Source organism: Lagopus muta, chromosome 24 (assembly GCF_023343835.1).
Source record: "Lagopus muta isolate bLagMut1 chromosome 24, bLagMut1 primary, whole genome shotgun sequence".
In the NCBI taxonomy this organism is placed as follows: domain Eukaryota; kingdom Metazoa; phylum Chordata; class Aves; order Galliformes; family Phasianidae; genus Lagopus; species Lagopus muta.
The window spans coordinates 4,666,192-4,687,495 of record NC_064456.1 but is presented as its reverse complement, the minus strand read 5'-3'; the positions used below and the strand labels follow the sequence as shown (position 1 = coordinate 4,687,495).

Here is a 21,304-nt window from a genome sequence, read left to right as displayed (position 1 = left end):
GAATTGGGTTCAGAAGGTGAAGCCCTTTAGGAAGATGAAGATAACTTAGGGCTGTTTATGTGCTCCCTTAGAGTTCCCAGAGTGTGTTGGTAAAGTAGTGAACAACGTAATGAGCAGATCATGTACTGTTTTCTTCCCGAGGTCCTCTGCAAAAAGTCCTGCTGGAACCAAAGCAAAGCAGCCAGCGAGAGCAGTGGGGCATGCAGATAACGGGGCTGATTGAGAGAAAAGGAAAATAGCAATTAGTGGTTCACAGCGGCAGAGAAGCTCCATCTGGCGGTGCTCTCACCCACAAATGAGGGTGAGGATGGGGACCTGCAGGCTGTCTGTGCTCCCACCAGTCAGGGAATATCAAGTTCTGCTCGAGGCAGTGAAGCAGTGACAGGTTGGCAGATGAAGCTGCATGGTTAAATGCAAAGAAGTGCACTTGCAAAGGGGACAAATCGATTGCAGAGCATCTGCACGGCTGCAAAACCTGGGCACAGTGCACTGCAGACACTCAGCACTTCAGGATTACAAGGAAAGCAACCAAGACCGATAGATAAAGAGGAATATAGCAAATATTTTAATGTCCTTCCAGTGAGTGCAGTTCAGGGCACTCCGCCAGGGGCAGGGATACTGCAGATATGGGGTTGGAGGGATGAGCACAGGAAGACCCTGATACAGAAAGAGGCTGAAAAGTTTCATTAAAACACAGAAACCTGAGGAATATCAGTGGTATAAAATTATGGCCAGTCCTGCAAGGCCGCCAGGTGTCCTCTGTGCTGGGGCAGAGCAGTCCCAAGACATTGAGGACAAATCTGAAGACAAGGGTAGGAATCAATGCAGGGAGGTGATATGAAAGGTTTTACAAACAGGACAGACAGGCATCCATTAGGAAATGCCTCTGCTGGGGGGACAGGAGGGCTGCCCTGGGCTCACCATTCTCCCCTGGCTCCCATGAAGGCTGCTCAGGGTGTGCTGCTGCTGTCTGTAAGGGTGCAGCCCCACAGGGATCCCCCTGCAGCAGGAGGAGCCCCAGCACAGCCCCACTGCTCATCATAGGGCTCCTGCTGAGCTGCCCTGGGAGTGTGTGATGCTGGTACAGGGTGGGTTTGGCTCAGAGAAGGCCATCACAGTTTCACACCTTAAAGAGTCACCTGGAGTAAAAGGAACAGAGCTGAGCAAGGCAGTCAATGCTGGGATGTGCTGGGATGCTCTCCCTATTTTGCATAAGTCAGAAAGATCTGAGATGGGCGAGAGGGGCCAGCTGCCCTCCCCCCCTAAAGCTCATCTTCAAGCATCAGCCATGAACAGAACAAGGTCGGGCAACTCGCCAAAGAAGCCATGCATGCACAGGGCTGCGTGCTGCGCCCAGCTCAGATGTGCCCTGGGCTCCCTGCACCTCCAGCCCAGCTCCTACAGTGGGAGCAGGGACACAGTGGTGCAACCCCAGTGCCTCCTACTGGCAGCGAGGGACACCCACTGGTCCCAATGGGCAGCATGCAAATGTGCTGGATAGAAATAGCCAGCAGAATGGGAGGAGGGCAGGCTGCTTGCACCCACTGCACGCTGCCCCACAGCTTTTTAGTGTTTGGAAAACCACTGATGCTCCCCAGGCCTGCTGGCACACAGCTCTGGGGGTCACAGTGGGGCTGGGGAGCAGGCAATGAGGCACAGCTGCACCCCAGGACCTGTGCCTGCCCTGGGGAGCTACAGTGTGGGTTGAGCATGGGCAGCCTGCTGGTGCCAGGCATGTTCCCACCATCAGGTACCCAGTGTGGTTCTTAAAGAAGGTAAGGGATGCTTGTTATAAAGAAAGAGAAGGCTCAAGTACTTGGGCTCAGGAGCAGAGGGAAGACGAAAGCAAACCCCACACTTTCTAATGCTGGCTCGCCCCTCCAGTGATTTGCAGACAACACAACCGAGGTTGGAATCCCTCTTCAAATACAGGCACAGTGTGGGATGGAGCCATCAGCCACGGGGAGCTTTGCGCCCACCCCAGGAGCGCCTTAAGAACAGCACAGAGCAGACACAGCACACACAGACAGGTGCTCTCACGGCAACGCGTCGGTTCCTGCAGAGAAGCCTGATCTGCTGCCTCACTGCTGTGTGCCACGAGGTCTCAGCGCCGCTCTGCCCTCAGCAGCCCAGCAAGGCACCAAGCAGACAGCAGAGCCGATCCCTCTCCTCCCCGCTGCCCCTCTCTGTAGCTCCCAGTGGCGTCTCCTGGGCGGCACGGCCCCGTGTCCTGCAGTGGGAGGCTCAAGGGTCCGCGCTGCTCTCTCTCTCAGAGGTCCCTTGAATGCCCCTCTCCTGTGAGATGTCACCGTGGAGCAGAGGTTTGAGAGAGAGCTCGGCGGGACCCCCGCCTCCACCCCACGGCGATCAGGGCCTGAAGAAGCGTCGTACCACTAAATGCCCCACCATCACCAGGGCCAGCACCGCCAGCATGTACTTCATGTAAACATTGTCCAGATCGAGTGCAGCCACCTGACAGAGGGAAACAGAGCAGAGCGCGTGAGAAGTGCCTGCGTCCTGCCTGGACCACACTGCGCTCTGCTCCCATCTCCTGCTGGATCCCACCCACCCCCCTTGGCCCCGTCCCCTGGGCGCAGCGCCCTCTCCTCACCCATCCTCCCTGCTGGGCGATCCACCGCGCAATGCGGTTGCGCAGCATGAAGTCGGTGACGTAGCGGGCGATGCGGCGCAGGAACCCCGTGATGCCGTGCTGGTAGACGTGGATGGCCATGCAGTAACCGAAGCCCAGCAGTGCGATCACCCGGCCCCAGTTAATGCCGCTCTCGAACAAGCTGAAATGAAGCCAATGGTCGGGTTACAACCGCTCCTTAGAGGAGGACGCCCTGCTTGGCTCCATCCCTGCGCTGCCCAGAGCTGAGAGTGCTGCGCTGCTGGAGGAGCATCCCAACAGCACAGGGAAAGCAGTGGTTTTGTGGCTATGCACTGCATGGCCACTGATCACCTCACGTGCTTCAGGAGCACAGCCACCAAAGTCTGGGCCAGCACTGCTTGGCTTGGCCAGGTCTCTGAAACGCTCAGGTGAAAACCTGGGGTTCTGCACACCCCACACACACGTCCTGCCCTTTTCCCCAGGGCTGCATCCCAGCACAGGGCAGAGCTGTGGAGGTGCTTGGGATTGTGTTACACAGGGTGAGCTGCACCCGGTGCCAGTTTAAGCCATCAGTCTGTAGGCTGCAGTGTGCTACACATGCAGCCAGGATCAGGTTTGCAACCCATGTGCACACAGCATCTCTTGCTTGTGCAGCCATACCCAGAGGCAAGAACGTTTATATAGATCTAGGGCAGAGGTGTATTAGAGCAGGATTTTCCCTTTTCCTGCACAGACAAATCTCTCCAAGACCAACTGATCTGACTTGCAGTGATGCTCCCAAGGGCTGGGGGTTCACAATACACTCAGTGCCTACTGCTCCCAGTGTCAGCTGCCGTGCACAAACTGCATCACTGTGTGCAGGTTTGGCACTGACCTGGGAGTTTCTGGTTTCCAGCTAGGTTAGCAAGAAGGAAAAGAAAAGAAAAATAAAAGGGAAAAAAGAAGAAAAGTAATAGGAGGCTCCGGCCCTGTGTTGTAACCTGGTGTTGTCATGGCTGTCCCTGCAGGGCTGCGCCGGTCGCAGGGGGAAAGGGAGTTCAGAGCCTTGGATGGAGCACGAGGACACAGGAGCACCAAGGGACAGAGGTTAATTTACCTGTTTGCGGTGCGTTAACCGCCTCAGGGTGGCAAACAGCGCAGCATGGCTTCCCAGGGAGAGGGGAGCAGGAAAAGGACAGAAGAGAGGCAGTTAGACAACACACACCGAGCAGAGGGGCGCGGGGATGGGGCTGTGCCAGACCCAGGGACCCCTGCAGGGGTCTTCTGCAGGACCCTGGGTGAGCCAGGTGGCCCTATGGGCAAAATGCAGGGAGAGGGGCGAGGGCTGAGCCCCTCAAAGCACAACTGGAGCTTCCACAGGCCACTTGATGGGGCCAGCATGAGGCCTTTGAGGCTGCAGAGCAAAGCAGCCCAGGACACAGACTGAGGCTGTGCCTTGTGCAGTACGGGCAAAACGTCGTCTGGGTGTTGCCTCCAGTCTTCACACTGTTGCTGGGACATCCACACTTGGCCATGCTTCCCAACCCGAACTTTCTGCCCCCAGGCAGCTCATGCAAGGGCTGCCAAGGGGACGGTGAGTGAAGAAAGTGCAATAGGAACAAGAGCAGACAGGCAGAGAACACAGGAACCGTAACGGTGAGCTCAGTCAGAGCTCAGGGTGGCGATGTGGATGAAGTTGGAACAGATGGAGCCCACGCATTGCGGGGGGCAGCTGCTCCGGGCTGGCTTTAAGGTTTTAATGAGCCGCAGTGCATCAGTGCCACCTTCCCTCCCGGAGGTATGCTGCCTGCTGTCTCACCTGGAGGCTATGGTGGTGAAGTACTCGTAGGCATTCTCCTTGGTGGGCTGCAATGACTTCAGCATATGGCGGAACTCCGCGTCGTACCGCTTGTTGATGTCGTCCCCGATGATGGCCAGGCGCCTGCCCACCTGGCTCCCGGTGCTGCCGGAGGGAAGACGGGCTGTCATGGGCACAGACTGCTGAGCAGCTGGGCTCGGGTCGGGGCTGGGGGTGCAGATTTTACCTGCCCAGCTCCTGCTGGATCTCCATGATCTCCGGGTCCATGGGCACCTCCTCCCCTCCCTCCTCTCTCTCCTGCTGGTAGCGGTAGAAGGTGTAGCTCCGGAACACCTCCTCGGTCTGCTGGGCCACCTGGTCCTCTGAGAGAGGCAAGGGGGAGAGAAGTCAAGAGGCAGCTCGGCTGCTGCTTTCCCCAGGTTGAAAAGAGGCCACGCAGGCTTTTCCAGCCTAAATTTGTGCCAGCGTGTCTAAATCTCTCTCTAAATCTCTCAAGCACCCTTGGTGGCTCTCCCATTCAGCCTGCACCTCAGAAGCCAAGGACAAGTGACAAGAGCACCCACACACATCAGTAATTCCAACTCAAACAGTTCTACGTTTTACAACCCTATCAGTTTATGAGATGTAGTGGTGCCCCATCCCTAGAGACACCCAACTCAGGGCTCTGTGCACCCAATTGAACCGTGGGTGTCTCTGTTTGTTGTAGGGAGTGGGACCAGATGGCCTTTAATGGTCCCTCCCAACTCCAAACCACCCCACGATTCAATGCCACTTCTACCCTTGGCAGTTGCAGGAAATGGTTTGGGTTCATGGCTGTAAATGTTTGGAAAGCAGAAGGTAAAACAAAAGCAACCTGACATACATTCGTTCTCAGAAAGGTGATTTTGAAGTCACCCTTGAGGGCACGTACCCACATTTTGAATGCTTTTTTTGGCAAGACAACAGGACTGTTACCACACAAAGCTGACCTTCAGTGCTGTACTTGGAGCTCTGTCCACACGCCAGCATTTCTCAGTGCAGAACGGCTCAGCACAGTGCAGGAATCCCAGATCCATCCCCAACCAGGAGCCAGAGCTGCATGCAGCATCCCTCAGCAAACAGCACGGGGCTGCTTCTTTTTAAATGCCACCATTTAAAAGTACCCCTGCATGGCACCAGCAGTGACACGGTGACCGAAAGCTGAGCTGCTGATGCCAGCATGCTGGGGGGCACATCTTGTGGGCAGCACTCAATCCGCATAGGGGTGGGAAGGAGCTGAAGCTCCAAGGGCTGTCTGAGTCCAAAGGGATGCGGTGCTCACACAGCACACAGAAAGTACCTGGAGTCATGGCATGGCTCTGATCAGAGCCATGTGCTCTGAACTGAGAAATAAAGTGCTCACAGCACTGCATCCCCGGCAGCCATAAGCCCAGGGTTTGGAGGAATCACCTCTCAGGTCTCATGAACACGCTTTTCCCATTTTCTTTCTCCAGGAGCACACAGCAGACCAGCACCAGCACTGCTGCTCAGCAGCAAACCCAGTAGAACCCTGCCCCAGCACCCGGCACAGCCACCTGCCATGCTGCACACACAGTTCTCTGTCTGCTTTCGCTTCCAGCATAGAGATGCTCCTTCCTGAGCCACATCCCAGCACTGGGGCACAGCATCCTGGCAGCCCCATCAAACCCCGCAGCCTGCCCACGCCATGCTGGTCACTGCAGTGTGACACTGTCCTGCCCCATGTGCAGCTCCATGGGGACAGACCTACCTGGGTGGGTGCAGGGACAGGAGAGGACTGCCGTGCAAAGCTCGGGTTGCACAAGCTTAGGCTGTGTAAATAAAGGTGAAGGGAAATGACGAGCACTGGTGGCTGTGTTTTCAGACAGGGTTTGTTTGGCGATAAACGAATCCCACCTTACGGAGGAGTGCAGCACAGGGCAGTGAGCAGAAAATGAAACCGACTGAGTCACAGTTTCATGAGAGGCAGAGCAAACAGCCTGCAGGAGCAAAAGAGGAAATAAGCGTACCCAAAAATCCCTGCTCTAACCACCCCGGGCACTATTTTTAGTGGTACAAGGACACCTTGGATACATGACTGCAGCAAGAGGTGCGGCTGTTTGCACAATGATTGGTACCCCAACCTGGAAACATCAGCTCCGAGGGGAGAGGACAGCTCTTCATCTATTGGTGCTGCAGATGGGCACTGCAGGTGGTTTAAGCCACTCTGTGGATCTGAGAGCCCCAACCGAAGCAGCCAGGACCCCCCTTCCCCCGCTCCATTTGCAGGTGGTTTTGGAGATGAAGACACGGATTACTCACAGATGTGTGACTAACACCCCCTGAGCAAGGATTTATCAACTGCTGACTGACTTCACGCGCAGTGCCAAGTCCACAGCAAAGATAAACAGCGAAGGACCAAGCCTTACAGCCCTCCAGCTATGTATGTGAGCATCAGACACAGGCAGTGAGACAGCCCAGGTTAATGTCAGGACGAGCTGAGCACCGCAGGCTGTGTTGGATGGATGGGCTTTCCAAGCACAGCCCTGCCAGCCCTGCAGAGATGTGCAGCACATCTTTCTCCATCCCACAACACTAACAGACACAGCAACACATCCACCTCTCTTAACAAAGCCCTGAGCCATTCTGGCTGAGGTGGTCCACAGGGAGATATTAAATGAGACCACATGGACTCATTCTTCCTCCCTGCAGGGAGGCACACTGCATTGCATGTGGGGTAGCCATGCCCATGGGCTGTGCCATTGGTCTGAGCCTCAGCGTTGGTACGCAAAGCATTCCCAGAGCTGTGCTGAACAGGGAAGCACTGCCAGCCCCAGCTCACAGCTGGGAAATGAAGCAGGGTGAGGTGAATGAGTGCTTCTCGGAAGCAGAAGCCAACCTCCCCAGCTCAGCTCAGCACTGTTCTGGATCCCCTTCTGCAGAGTTCCCTTCCCTTGACCGGGCTGCCCATGAGCCGAGCTCCTCCTCTCCATCACATCCTGCTGGGAGCACAGAAACCCTGCCTTCACCTGCAGCACTCACAGCCCCAAGAAGTGCAGATTGCCACCCAGCCTGGAAACAGCAGCACTTCGTCCTGCTACCAGCAACACCCAGCACAGCAAGGGCTCAGGACAACACTCACACAGCATACAGACAAAACCCCGTGCATCCGCAGGCAAACAAAACAAGGCAAGCAGGCGAGCCCAAAGGCATCACCCAGGTGACAAAAGCCTTCTTGCACCCAAAGCCCACAGCACTGGTGGGAGCTGCACATTCCCAGTGCACAGCAGCCCAAGCACAGGATCCCACCGCAGGTCCTGGCAGCCCCGTTTTGGGCAGCGGGCTGTACAGGAAGCACAGCTCATAGCAGTGTGGTTAGAGTTCAGGGCCCGATCCTCTCACTGGTTTTAACAACAGCATCTCATTGGCCTCAAACAGGAAATCGCATACGTAAACAGCTCTGCTCATTTATTTGTTTTTATGCCTCGTAGACCTTGGTAAGGGAAGGACGGCTTTGTCTCCTGCACTGTGCTCATGTGGGATCCAGAGCTACCGATGGAGAGGGCCATGCCAGGGTACAAACAGCCCCATCAGGCAATAAAGCAGCCCTGAGCAAGGTCTGAGCTCAGATACATAAACAGTGAGGGAGGGCTTCTAATCTCTGCTATTGACAGAGCTGCAGTGACTCACGTTATTTACAGGTCCACCTGCAGAACAGGTTAAGAAGTCACTCGTATCGAAAAGCGCTCTGTGCAGCAGCATTTTATCACCGGGGGACGAAAAAGGAGCTGAGGTTTGTGCCTGGTTCCTTTCAGCCCTGCTCCCAGTTTCACCCATCGGCGGGCAGCAGCACTGCAGTGCTTCCCAAGGCACAGCACACCTCCTGCACCCTGCAGCCAATGCAACACGACTGAAAGCAGCTGCTGGAGGCAGCACCGCACGTCCCCTGCGTGCTCGAACCCTCAAACACCTTTCCCTCACTTGTGTTCATGGAAGGGAAAGTAAATTGCAGCTGGCATCTGTGGCACAGAGAGCCCTGTGTGGCTGCACTGAGCTCCCAGCACAGCTCCCAGCAGCTCCCCAAGCTGTTTGCTCCATGCTCTGTGCTCCCCCCTGCACAAATCCATGACACCCAGCATCTCCCACCAGCACGTGAGCTCAGTGTTCCATTCTGCAGACCTTCATAAGCTGATTGATCACGCCAGCCTTACAAAAAGCCCTGGAGGTACGGAATGCTGCCTTTTACAAAGAAGCACGTGCCAAGAAGGTTTCAGCGCGCTCCCTCCCCACGAATGTCACGTCCCCCTTTTTTACCTGAATTGGTCTCTCGTGACGGCCTGCGCCCATTGCTGCCCTGGCGTCCGTGGGCCCCGGGTGGGTCCCCCTCATTCCCTTCCATTGCAGAGATGCTGTGGGACTCAGCGGGACCTGCAGGGGTAGAGGCAGGACGTGAGGAGGGCACAGCAGCACCCAGCATCGCGCTGGGATGAAGGCACAGCCCAGCACAGGGGGCAGCAGCTCTGCAGGGCACCCGGAGCTCAGCAGCGGAGCTCTGCTCCTCCACAGCAAACCAACCCGCGGCTGCAGCAATCGCTCCTTGCAGGCAGCTCTGCCTGCCTTTCCACAGCTCCTACAAAAAACGAGGTCTCTCCTTCCCTACATCCAGAGGCTCCAACTTCCCATGTCATTATGCCTTCCGAGCTCCCCTCTGAACAAGAAAATTAAACGGAGTGCAGGGCTCCAGCTGCCCCCAGCCATCCCAAACTGTACCTGTGCTGAGGGCTCTGCAAAACGCTCATCTGCTGCTCTGCTGCCCGCTGCTCGCTCTGACGTCAGCCCTGCTTTCTGCAGGGAAGGAAGTGGGGCCACCTGCCTAAGTCAGGGCTGGATCCCTGCGGCTGCTCGCCTTTTGTTCAGCATGCCAGTACATGTTCTGAGGCCAGAGCTCAGACAGGGCCGAGCTGGTGGGTTTTCTGCTTTGCACCAGCTTGAAATTCACAGAGACCCATTGGCACCCAGTTCAAAACAAACCCTGGCAAAATTTAAGTGCTGGTTACAGGAAAACAACCAACTATGGCAAGGTCAGAGGTGCAACACCCAGTCCAAGCTCGCAGATAAAGATTATGCAGAAGGAAAAAAAAAAAACAAAAAAACAAATTGAGATCATAAACCAGAGTGTGAAGTGCATCCAGGGTGGGGATGGGGGCCTGGAAATGCAAACCGGCTCAGCAAGCTCTCACATATTGCTGCATTCAGGGACTCTGAGCCCTGCTGACACACAGATGGAGGGGCTGTTTTTTCCTACACGCCTACAGGGACAGGATTTCCCTTTTCCTCCCCAACCTCAAACATCCCCATCCAAGGAAAAGCTGAGGGCACGCTGAGGATCAGCAGTGGGGTCCGTGGGGTGGGAGCAGAGCTGGGTCCTGGGGCCGCCCCTCTCCTGCTGCTCCCTGCTCAGGGAAGGGCTGTGTAGGGCAGCTCCACGAGATGCAATGCCCAGCAAGGCTAAAATCACAGCTCACCTTTCGTCTGAAGGCTGCAAGGAACAGCCTGGGAGCAGTTCTGTTAGCTTGTGGATAACCGAAGGGGGATGAATTCCTTCCGTGCCTCACACTGCCGCAGCCCAAGGCTGCATGGAGCACAGTGCTGGCTGTGGACACATCCAGCATAGAGCCCAACTGCCCCAGCACACCTACAGCACAGCCTATTGATGCAGCTGGATGTGTTTCACCTCAGCGCACTGCCCCCAGCCCAGAGCTCAGCATCAATGTGGGGAATTCCCCAGCATGGAATTTCTGGGTGCCTCTGACAGCTCAACCTGCATGAGGTCTGGTGAGCGCTGGCATGCAGTGCCTGTGAGCAGCTGACTCATGTGATTCCTCACTTGCTGTCTGCCAAACCCTTAGGAAGCAAATGTGGCAAGCTGCAACTAGGCCATCACTTCAGAGGAACTTTCATTTTCAGTTTCCTTCTCAAGATAGGTCCTTGCAGCACTTTCCTCTCTTGCACCGTGGGGCACCGTGGGCCCTTTTGTACGTATCCATGTGTCCCCATCCCCAAAACTCATCCCCAGCACTCTTGCAAAGCACAGGAATGCCCATGGCAGTTCACTGTGCATCTGCTGGGGGCACAGCTCGGCCCTTCCAGTACCAAAGGCACTGCAGCTTTTATTTTGCCTGCATCCCGGTCCAACATCCCTTTGGTTTGCCCCATTCCCTTTTTTGTTATTGGAATGCCATGCCAGAAGGGATGTATAGGAGGATACGACACCCAAGGCTGCCCAAAATGAAGGCAATGCAGGGCTGGGAGCTGCAGATCACTACCAGCAGTATGCAAGTCAGCAGCTGCTCAGAGACTCATCTCCACCCCAGCTTTTTGCACTTGTAGGGTTAAAAGAGTTAAAAGACACAGCTAGCACCTAGGCTGTGGATTTAGAAATCCTTCTGCCATGGCACGAGAATCTTATCTTTATTAACATGCACATAGCAGGCGAAGAATCAACCTTCCTGCAGGCTTCCCTCATAAAAAAGACCTTTGCCTCAACTGTTTCTCATTTTACCCTCGTTCCCTTTGCTGCGTGCCCCCATCCTGCGTGCTCCACATCCTGCGTGCCCCCATGACATACTCATCACTCAACTTCTCCCAGCTTTTCTCCAAAGGAGAATTCCTGGGCGCCAGGAAGATGCTGGGAACAGCCTGGGGGGGGGGGGGGGGAATGTGGATAACGGGCTGGGCCCTGTGAACAGGCCTGGTTATGGGCACAGCACTCCCCCTCCAGCCTTGATGTGCTAGGAAGATCCTGTTCGAGGAAACGCACGGAGCATCCTCTGGGAGAAGCATTTCACAGGCCTGGTCCCCAGCCCATGCACGGAGCCACACAGGGGATGCAAAGCATGCACACACGGGACCCCTGTGCCCCACCAACTGGCCCTGCACGGCCAGAGCTGACCCTGCTCCTCCCGCCTGACCCAGACGAGCGAAACAGATGAGTTTGTCCCGATTTGTGCCTCCCCCCCCCTCCCCCGGTTCAGGGTTCGGCCCTCGAGCCGCCCCCCCGCCTCCGACGTCCCGGCACTGCGGGCAGGAAGCGCGCAGCCCCACGTGCGATGTCCGCGCTGTGGTCACGGCCCGGAGCGGGGACAGACGTGGGGACGGACAGACGGACATCGCCACGATGCTCAGTACGGCTGTGCCCTTCTCCCCACCGGGCCGCCCGGCCCCAACCGCGGGGATGCCGTGGGGGGGGGGGGGGGGGAAGGGGGGATAGGGAAGGGGGGCTGTCACCTCTGCGGCCTCACGAGGGAAGGAGAAAAAACAAGAACGACCCCCAAAACCTGGAGGAAATATCACGAAAATGGGCAATATTTGCTCTTCGGGGCAAAACTCAGCGCGGAGCGATACCCCCCGGCCCGGCTCTCTCTGCGGAGCTCTGTGCGCTGTAACCCCCGCGGCTCTGCCCTCCCCCCCCCCCCACCCCCCCCCCCCCGATGCCGCTGTACCCCCGGACCCCCTCCGCACCTCCCCCTCCTCCGGCTCACGGAGCGATCGGCACCGCCCGGCCCGGCCCTGCGGCGTGGAAAAGCGCATCACCTCGGGGTGGGGGGCACCGGGGGTTCCCCGCTACTCACCGTGTCCCGGCGGGGACCAGGCGGGCCGGGGGGGGGATCCCGGCGAGCTACTGCATCCCCCCGGGGAGCTGCTCCATCCCCGCCGCCTCCCTTCCTGCCTCCTCCCGGCGCGGCGCGGGGGAAGGAAGCGAGCAGGGCCGGGGAGGAGGAGGGAAAAGGAGAGAGAAAAAAAAAAAAAAACAGAAACCCAACCCCAGACCATAGATGTAGAAGGGAGCCGGGCGGGGCTCAGCTCCCTCTAGAGGCGCCTTGCACGACCCGAGCGTGGGAAAGGGGCTGCGGGGCTGCGCGTCGCGGCTCGAGAGCGTGGGATGCTCGGGGGTGTCCGAGGGATCGAGGTCCCCCGGGCTGCGCGACAGGGGGCACGCCGCTCTGCAGAGCCTGCACGGGCGAAGGGAGAGCAACGCACCTCTGCATCCCGATTCTGCGTGTCCCTGAGAGTCGCCCTGCCTCTTCATGGGGCGTCCTGAGCTGCTTCGGTCTGGGAAGGCTGCAGCTTTTGAGAGCGGTTGGTTTCCCCTCTGCCAGGCATCCTCGGGAGGGCAAAGTGCCCTCGTGGAGTCATTGGACCATTTCCAGTGGGGAACATCCCCGTGGAGCCGCCAGGTAAAGAAGGGTTGGCGGCGGTGGTGATTCACAGAGTGACTGAGGAGATCTGAAATCCACCTAGATTGGGAAAAAACCCGGGCGGCCAGAGGGGGAGAGGGTGTGATTCATGCTGGAGAACGAGATAGCTCAGCAGGGCTGGCGTTGGCTTGGCACCAAGCTGCCCCAGCTGCCCTCATCCGCGACGCTGCCAGAGCCTTTGCTGGCAAATGCCAGAGAAGAAGTTTGGGGCCTCTATGAACGCTTGACTGCTTGTGATCAATTCAGCTGTCTGCCCCGTGCCCTGGGACGGCGTGCCCTGTGGGATGCTCGGGGAGCTGAGCTGGAAGATTCGTTGAATCCCGGATGTGTCTGGCCAGGCTTTGCTGGCAGAATGACTGCAGAGGGCACAGCCCTGGCTCCAGGGGTGTCCTGGACAACAGAGGAGAGCTGTGGAGGGCAAAGCAGTGGATGCCTGCAGTGATGGAGGGGTAGGGGACAGGACACCTCCTTTGTGTCCACAGCAAAGACAGGGCTGAGCTCAGGCTGGGATGCAGGAACTGCCACATGTCTGCCAACGGCTGCTGGAGAGTGTTCAAGACAGGGCCCATAATGGGGAGAAGAGGGGAGCTGGATGGAAAGCTCCAGCCCTTGGATAGCAATGGCAAATGTGACTTAGAGAAATGGTGGTGGTAAGCATTTGAGAGACCCTACACATGGCTGTGCTGCTGCATGGACAGCCTGGTTTGTAAGACTTTGTTTTTAAGACCTTGAGGCAATGAGGAAGAAATTCCAATCCAGCTTTGCAGTTGTGGATATGGAAATGAAACAAGTAGCCCCTGTTGTTGGTGTGGGTGCAGAGCCATAGAACAGCAGCCGCAGAAGGGAACCTTTGGTGACAGGATTCACTGGCATTTTAGGAAGTGGTTTCACCACTTGTTTGATGTAGTCTAACCCTGTGCTGCTGTTGGTAAGGGGCTGAGCCAGCTGTGCGCTACCAGCCCTCCTCCTACAAGTGCAAAGAGCTGCTTCTATGGCACAAAGATGCTTTTTTGGGGGCAAGGAGGGGTGCAGCCTGTGCTTTGGGAACAGTGTCCTGTGCTGCCTGCCCAGGTAACAAGAGGGAAGGAAGCAAGAGGATGCAGCTGGGGTGTGGGAGGGCCTCACTTTCAACATGTCACAGTGACATGGCAGTTTTAGATGAGTTTTTTTTTGGGGGGGGAAAACCATTCTTGCAGCCAGCAGCTTATGGGCTATAGCCAAGCAGACACTGACTGAGCCAGCCAGGAGAAGCTCCAAGTGCAGAAGCAAAAATGAGCTGCTACCAGTTTGTCTCCAAGTGATGCCCTACACCCTACAGGGGGGGTTGGACTCAGTGATCTCTGGAGGTCCCTTCCAACCCCTACAATTCTGTGATTCTGTGATCCATGAGAGCAGCTTTGTGCCAGCAGCAGTGCAGCAGCAGCTCGGCCATGCTGGGCACAGGGACGTGGTAGGGATGCCATGCTCTGCCTCGGATGGCAGCCCCAGGAAAACACCCCATCCCAGGAAAACACCCATCAGAACCACATCCTGCTCCCCACGGGCGGGCTGGACAAGGTGAGATGGGCAGTTGGGTTTGCTGCAGTTTGCTGCCACCGTTGTCATGGATGTGTGGCACTGCGATGGCAAACACAGCTGCTGCTTTCAAAGCCTTTCACCCTGCTGCTGCCTGCAAGAGTGTTGCAGCTTTCTGGTGTTGGCCATGGAGCTGGAGAGTGTGTGAGCCTTTTGTGAACCTTCCTCCCAGCTCCACGAGCAGTGCAAGCATTCAGGATTAGGCCAAACCACGGCAGAGCTGAGGATGCTGCAAAGATGAGTGGCTGTGGGTAGAGGGGAGCCCTCCCTTTTTGGGCCCCATCCCCGCCCTTGGTGTGCAGGTTTCACCCCACTGGGTGAAAGAGCCCTGGCCCTGCTCAGCTCTGTGCTCTGAGCCGTTGGGGACCGTTGAATTTGAACCTAGTCTGAGCCGTTGGGCCACTGGCTGCCCTGCAGCCCCACTCATAGCACCAATGGATGCCCCTCAGGCTGCCCGGCCCTCCAGCCATCCCTCCCTGCTCCAGTTCTTCAGAAGCCTCTTTGGGTACTCACGGAGCTTGCTGGGGGCACAGGAGCCCAGAGCAGAGCAGCAGGAGCAGGGTGCTGCTGTAGGGCCCCGCAGCTGGCAGACTGAGCAGGTTGAACCCAGCCATGGGGGGATCCAGGAGCACTGCGAGGATGAGGAGGGGGACAGCATGGAGATGCTGCTGGGGGAGCTGCGGGAGGTCAGCCTGCAGGGATCGCTGGGCAGCAGCACCAGCAGGAGCTGCCTGACCACCGGCACCAGTGATGTGGAAATGGCAGTGGAGGGCGATGGGATGGAGGCTCCTGGTGGCACCGTGGTCCTGCAGAGCGATGGGGCGGCTGGAGAGGAGAGAGGGGCTGCAGATGATGCCGTCGTTGGCAGAGCTCTGGTGATGTAAGAGTGGGGGGATGGCATGGGGTTACACTCATTTCAGTGCCATACAGGCGGTGCTCTGCAGAGGGCTGCCTGTTTGGGTACTATGAACAGCCAGCAGCACGTTGAAATGAGTCCAACATTCCCAGGAAATGTGCAGCATTTCGGCTGTGCCCAGCAGGCAGGTGTTCCCTGAAGCTCCCCAGGTTGCTCCATGCAGACTGCAGCATCGAGCAGCAACCTGTGCAGCACCAAGGAACCTGTACTGCAGCCCTTTGCAGTCCTTGGCCTCTCCAGGCTGCTGACAAGGGTTGCAGTTGGATTCTGGGTCACAGACAGCAGTGCTGCTCCTGCCTTCCTTCAATTGTCCTAATTGCTTTGCCTCCAGGGATGAGTTCCTTCAAGGTCTGAGTGCTGCTGATAAAGACACCTGCTCTGCAAGCCCTGAGCTGATGTTTTCAATGGATCTTGACACTGAATGGGAGAAAGAGCATCTCTTGAAAGGTGAGAGGCTCAGAGAGAGAGAGGACTCCCTTCTCCCCCACCCCTGGCTGCCGGGATTGCCCAGGCAATGGTACCTGCCTGTATGCTGCTTTCGGGGGTCTGAGCCTTGGGGCTGCTGGCTGAATGCTGGCATTGAGGCTGCGTGTCAGAGGACATCAGCCAGGGGATTGCCCTGGGAGTCAGCTCACTGGGGTGGTACCCAAAGGCCATGGCAGAGAGCACAGAGCATCCCTCTCATCCAGCAATGGGAGGGATGGGGCACTGCAGACTGTTTCCCACAGTCCCAGAGCCACGTGTGGCACGTGGCTGCTCTCCCATCCCTGGAGGGCCTGGACCTGGCACTGTGTCCTCTGTCAGACGTTTGCTTGCTGTGCCACAGACAGCACGGAGGAAGGGAGGTGGCAGCCCTGGGGAGTCACTGCTTTCTTTGGATTTGTTTCAAACAGCAAAGCAGGGTGCAGGATCCCCGAAAGCTGCGCTGTCCCTGTGGAACAGGTTCATCAGTGTGAACAGACACCAGTGGACTTTGCGTAAGGTTGGTGAGAAGACAGAGTGTGGGGCTAAGGGAAGGACTGCTGTGCAGTGCCCTCAGGTCTGAGAAAAGGTGTAGGGATGGATCGGTGTAGGGGATGCTAACGATGACCACTGGCATTGCCAAGGCACAAATGCATCAGAGGTGGGGGCTTTCGGGGTTGTTTCTGAGGTTCCTTTCTACCCCTGTATCCTTCCTGGCTGAGCAAGCAATGATCTCAGGGCTGTGATGGGCAGCACATGGAGGGGTGTTGGGGTATTTGCTGAGAAGAGATGGATGTTCCCACAGAAGTAGAGACAGTGGCAAAAGCCAGGCCTTTGGGGTTCCCTTCTTGGTCTTACAGACCCTACTGTGACCATGGCTGTTTAACTGGGGCCAGGGGTCACCCAGCAGCTCCGGAGAAAGTTGCATGTGCAAAGTTAGCTTGCTGTCTGCCAATCCCACTGCAATAGCTCCTGGGCTTCCCCGACACACTGAGCCAAAGTAAAGCAAGAGATGACCCCACAGAGTGGATCCTCGTGTGAAATGGGGTCTGAGCAGGGATGCTAATGATTACCCATAAAATCTGCACCAAAGGAGCAAGCCCAGAGGAGGCCATAGCAGGAGAGGGATGGGTGTCTGCAATCCGGACAACAAAACCTGGGCGAGTTTGCAGCAGAGCAATGAACCTGAAGTGAGCAGAGCCTCCAGCTGCTCTGCCAGGGTTCTGCGAGGTGCTGAGAAAGCAGCAGGGCCTGGTAGAGCTGCAGGAAGGAGCCGGGGTGGTGGGAGGGTTCGTGGTTTAATGCAGCTGGAGGATGGGTGTGGGCTGTGAGCAGCACCGTGTGGATATCGGGCAAACCCGGCCCCCTCTCTGCTAGCGGGTGCAGTGCACCAAATCAGCTCCTGGAGAAACGGTCGATACTTTGTTCCAGACAGCAGAGATGGACTCTGGGTCAGTGTTTTAACAGCAGTTCGAGGAGCTGCCTGAGCCTGTTTGTAAGTTTTTAAAGCAGATCAACAACCAGCATAACTGTACTGCACACCTCTGCGTGGGAAAACCGAGGGGATGAGAACTAAGGGAGCAGTTCTGGGAGTCCAGAGACCACAGTCCTGCTGGGCTTTGTCATTCACTCCCTGTGTGAGCAGGCCCAGCCTCTGCCCTGCCTGCCTCAGTTTCCCATCCAGACCAGAAGACATCCTCTGCATTGCACACAGCACTTCTGAGACCTATGGATGGCAAACTGGGGCGGTGGCAGAGGGCAGACGTAGCATTGTTTTGTCAAGATCAGCCACTGGAAATAGCATTACATCAGAATCCAATTGCACGGAGACGTTTTGCCCACTCTAATGTCTTTTTTCTTTAATCCTTTTGCTGCAGGCTCGTGCCTCGAGGAGCTCGATAGAGCTGGAAAGCGAGGAGCAGCCGCTCCTGCGGGCGGATGAGAGCAGCCCTACGAGCCCCGAGCTCCCCGTCCTGCCCGCAGAACCTTCTGCAGCGCTGCCGGTGTCCAGGTGGGCTCCTCCCCCTGCGATGGGAGCATCTTTCCGCCGGGGCCGCGTCGGTCCGTCCCGTCTGGGTCTGCGGGTCCTCAGAGCCGTGCGGAGGGATCCCCTCGCAGCACCAGGTGGCACTCTCGGACTTCAAACCGAGCCGGGACAACGCAGCCGAACGCCGCAGACGCGCGTGGGAGCGTGCGGGGCCGCGCCGGGTCTCCGCGCCCGGCTGGGGGGCGGCGGGGATGGAAGGATGGGAACAGCGACCCCCAAAGGCGGGGGGATACGGAGCCGTGGTGCTCATGCAGCACACAGCCGATGTGCTGACGGCGGGTCCGGCACAGCTGGGCTGGCACTGCACTCTGGATGGAGAGAATTGGAGGATTCAGGCAAAGCACCTGTCGTGTGCACCAGATTTATCCAGTTATTATTATTATTATTATTATTATTTTACAAAGATCCAGGCCTTGTTCTTACAGCAGCTACTGGAGCTGTTTTATGCTCATCAGACAGCTGGGTCCAGAAAGCCTGGTATATGCCAGCTTGTCTCTTTCTGGAGTTGGAAGGGCTGTCAAGCTGTGATTTGTTTAGGACAAAACAACTCAAAAATACACCTTCTGCTTTACACACCTCCTGGGAAGGGCAGTTCTGCGTGTCCCTACCAGAGGGCTGATGGTGGGGTGTGCAGGCTGAGATCATCACCTCAGACCCCTGCCTATGGGAAGTGAGACCCAAACCGTTCTCCTCCTCATCTTCGTCCCAGTGCAGAACTGTTGCTCCCAGAACAATCCCTTCAAATTTTCCCTGTAGATCCAGAATATTTCAGTACAGAGTTGCCATCCTTTCCCATACTGTGGTCTCCTGTCTTTTTCCTAATCTCCCGGGAAAGCCAAGCTCATCGCCTCCTGAGTGGCAGGGCTTTGCAGGCACAGTGACCACATCTTTGACACATTTCTTTCTTCTGCCAAGGTTTTCCAAAAGCAGAGCAGCTGTTGGTGGCTTTGGGAGAAGCCAGACAGAGCTGGGAGCAAACAGAGCAGGAATGCCTGGAGAAGGCTGAGGTCAGTCTGGAAGGGAAAAACACGATTGGTGCCCTGGTGTGGGAGCTGAGAGCCACTGTGGTGCTCTGTGCTCATTGCTTGTTGTCACCTGGTCAGAGGGGGTCAGGCTGTGCGCCACCTCCTCCAACAAGTCAAGGCCAGTGTGCTGAAAGCTGCACAGTGCCAGCAGCACAGATCTGTTTAGATAAAGCTGTTCATTTCTGCAGAAACAGCAGCGCCTTTCGGTGAGGTTTTGTATTAGATGGGCCTGGTTTTAAGGCTGTGCCTCTGAGCAGCCTGGCTCTGCACTCCCTGCCTCAGTTTCCTCTCTCCACGAGGGGTTGCATGCCACCTCCTGCTCCCTACAGCCCTGCAGGGACCAATGCCACGTTCCTAAATACCCCTGATACAGAGCTGATAAGGGCTCAGGGCAGTACCAGCGCTCCAACCCCAGATGCTGCTTTTTCTCCCATCACCCGAGTGTTGGTGCCAATTGGACAGGCAGAGAGAGAGAGAAAAACACAGCTTCCTCCACTCCGTCCTGGGGCAGCCTCCCACCTCCCCCCCCCCCCCCCAAAGTTCTGTCCTTGTCCTCAGCAGCCACACTGGGGGGATGGGAAATCCCAAATATTGTTGGAGATCTGAGTGCAGAGGCGGATTCTTTGTTTCACGCCGTGCGAGTTTCATCGAGTTGTTTGCTCTGCTGTTTTTTTTCTTTTTCTTCCTCTCCTCGCTGCAGTGTGTGGGCAGGCACACGTTTTCAGTGTGTAGGAAGGCACCCGGAGTTTTATGGGGTGCCAGGTTCTCTCTGTCCCTCTCCTATCCCCTGGGAGCTCTGGGGTGTGAGGCTGATCCCCAAGCCCTCAGCAGCTCCAAGGAGTCTCTGCAGACAGGTTCCCATGCACAAACACGATCCATGGGCAGGTGAGGTGGGGGGATGCCTGGAGGCCTGAGGTCAGCTGGGATGCTTCTGGTGTCTCCAAATGGTGTTGGAGGCTTCAAGAGGCTTGGTTTCATGCTGATGATTGCAGCACAGCTCCAGCACCCCATGGCTCTCAGTGGGAGATGCTGGAGGTGCCCAGAGCTGCTCAGCTGTATCCTCCCTCTGTCCCCAGATGCAGCACCTGCAGAGGTGGGAGCAGCCCCATGGAGCCACACCGCCACTGTCCTGCATCAGTGCTTCCCCTCTGCTGTGCCCAACCTGCCCAGGAGCCCCGTGCTTCGCCTTCCTCCTCTTCTTTCCTTTGTGTTCATCATTCATGTGCACAACACGTTTCCTTTCTGCTTTCTCCCTTTCCTGTTCCTTGGAGAAGGCCTGTGTGTCTCACCACACCCATGGGGTGGACAAGTTTGGCCTGAGTTGGTTTCAATTGAACATTTTGTGTGAATGAGCTCTTCTTGCTTCTCCCTCTTTGCTCTCATGTTCCCTTATTAAACAGTTCTCTGCTGAATTCGTTTTTCTCCTTTCTTTCTTTCCTTCCACCTTCCAGATTTTTTCATGTCTTCCAATTTCCTCTCTGCAGTTTTTAAGGTGTTTTATGGATTAATTTTTTAATTTGGGGGTTAGAAAAGGCAAAGGAGAGGTGTGATCCTTCGGCCCACGATGGTCCCCTGACTGTTAAAGGTGACAATCTTGCAGGCAGTTTTGGAGTGGGGTTGGAGGACCCCCGTAGAGGAGAAGACCCTCTGCTCTTCATCTTCTGTTTGAGCACATGGGAGAAACCATGCGAGCAGGGCTGGAGGAGCTGCTGGCAGCCCGGCTCCTGCTAATCTGGGAATTGTATGCCAGGAAGCACACACCCAGCCGACCTGCCCCAGACAAAGCCTGCCGTGTCCGCACCGGCTCTCCAGGCGTTCCCTGCACGCCTTGGGGTTATTTCAGAGTTATCCCAGCATGGGTTCCCTGCCCAGACTTCCACCTGCGTTGGCTGCGGGGTTGGAGCGCATTGCTCCCAGCATGGCTCACATGCTCTCCTTCTGCAAAATGGGGCTGTGCCATCTAAACTCTCCTGGCCGACCTGAAATAACAGTGGTGAGAGGGGGATCCCCTCCCTGCTCGTCGTGCAGGTGTTTGCTTTGGACCCTAACGATGGCAAATTAACCAGGGCCATTGTTACTTTCTCTGGGTTGAGCCGAGCTATTGCGTCAATAGAAACATCCCACATCACCTCTCTGGGTAGCAGAACTCTGCGTCCTTGATGTGTCCTTAGAAACCTTGAGCTCCAAATAAACTTCTGCGGGATTTCCTGTAGAAAAGCACTGTATAAAATGTGGGTATTCTTAGCGGTGCCCCTCTGCCAGGTCGTGTGTCACACACCAGCACCGGGCGAGGAGATGCCAGGAGGAAGGGTTTGCCTCTGCTGAGTCACTTGGGTTACACACACTGCCCTGGGAAGCAGCTGCTGTCATATGCTAAATGAGGGCTGCTAGAGCTGACCAAGTCATTTCCACAGTGTTCAAGCATCCCTGGGTAGCGCAGCTCTCATCCCCGTGCCATTCCCACTGTGTGGGTGGGAATTGGAGGGGTCTGCATGGAGCCACGCTTGGCACTGCGTGTGGAGGTGTTGGGAGCGGGCAGGGTGCGTGCTGCTCTCCTCTATGAGGGCAGAGCTGGGCCCACCGCCACGGTGAGCAGCTGCACGCTCACGTGGTGCTCCCACATCCTGCACAGCGTA

General features: G+C 56.8%; 2 protein-coding genes across 2 annotated transcripts in view; one reads left to right on the top strand and one right to left on the bottom strand.

Annotated features, from left to right (window-relative positions):
• Positions 1-21,304, top strand: part of ITPR3 (inositol 1,4,5-trisphosphate receptor type 3) — a 275,096-nt gene that overhangs the window by 207,431 nt on the left and 46,361 nt on the right. The gene's annotated exons all lie outside the window — the stretch shown is intronic.
• On the bottom strand, positions 543-12,179 carry BAK1 (BCL2 antagonist/killer 1). The gene is made up of 6 exons (XM_048926343.1): positions 12,017-12,179; positions 8,700-8,813; positions 4,636-4,771; positions 4,410-4,553; positions 2,612-2,792; positions 543-2,472 (listed from the first exon to the last, which is right to left on the bottom strand). The coding sequence occupies exons 2-6, from the start codon at positions 8,782-8,784 to the stop codon at positions 2,368-2,370; spliced, it is 651 nt and encodes a 216-aa protein (XP_048782300.1). The 5' UTR covers positions 8,785-8,813; positions 12,017-12,179; the 3' UTR covers positions 543-2,367.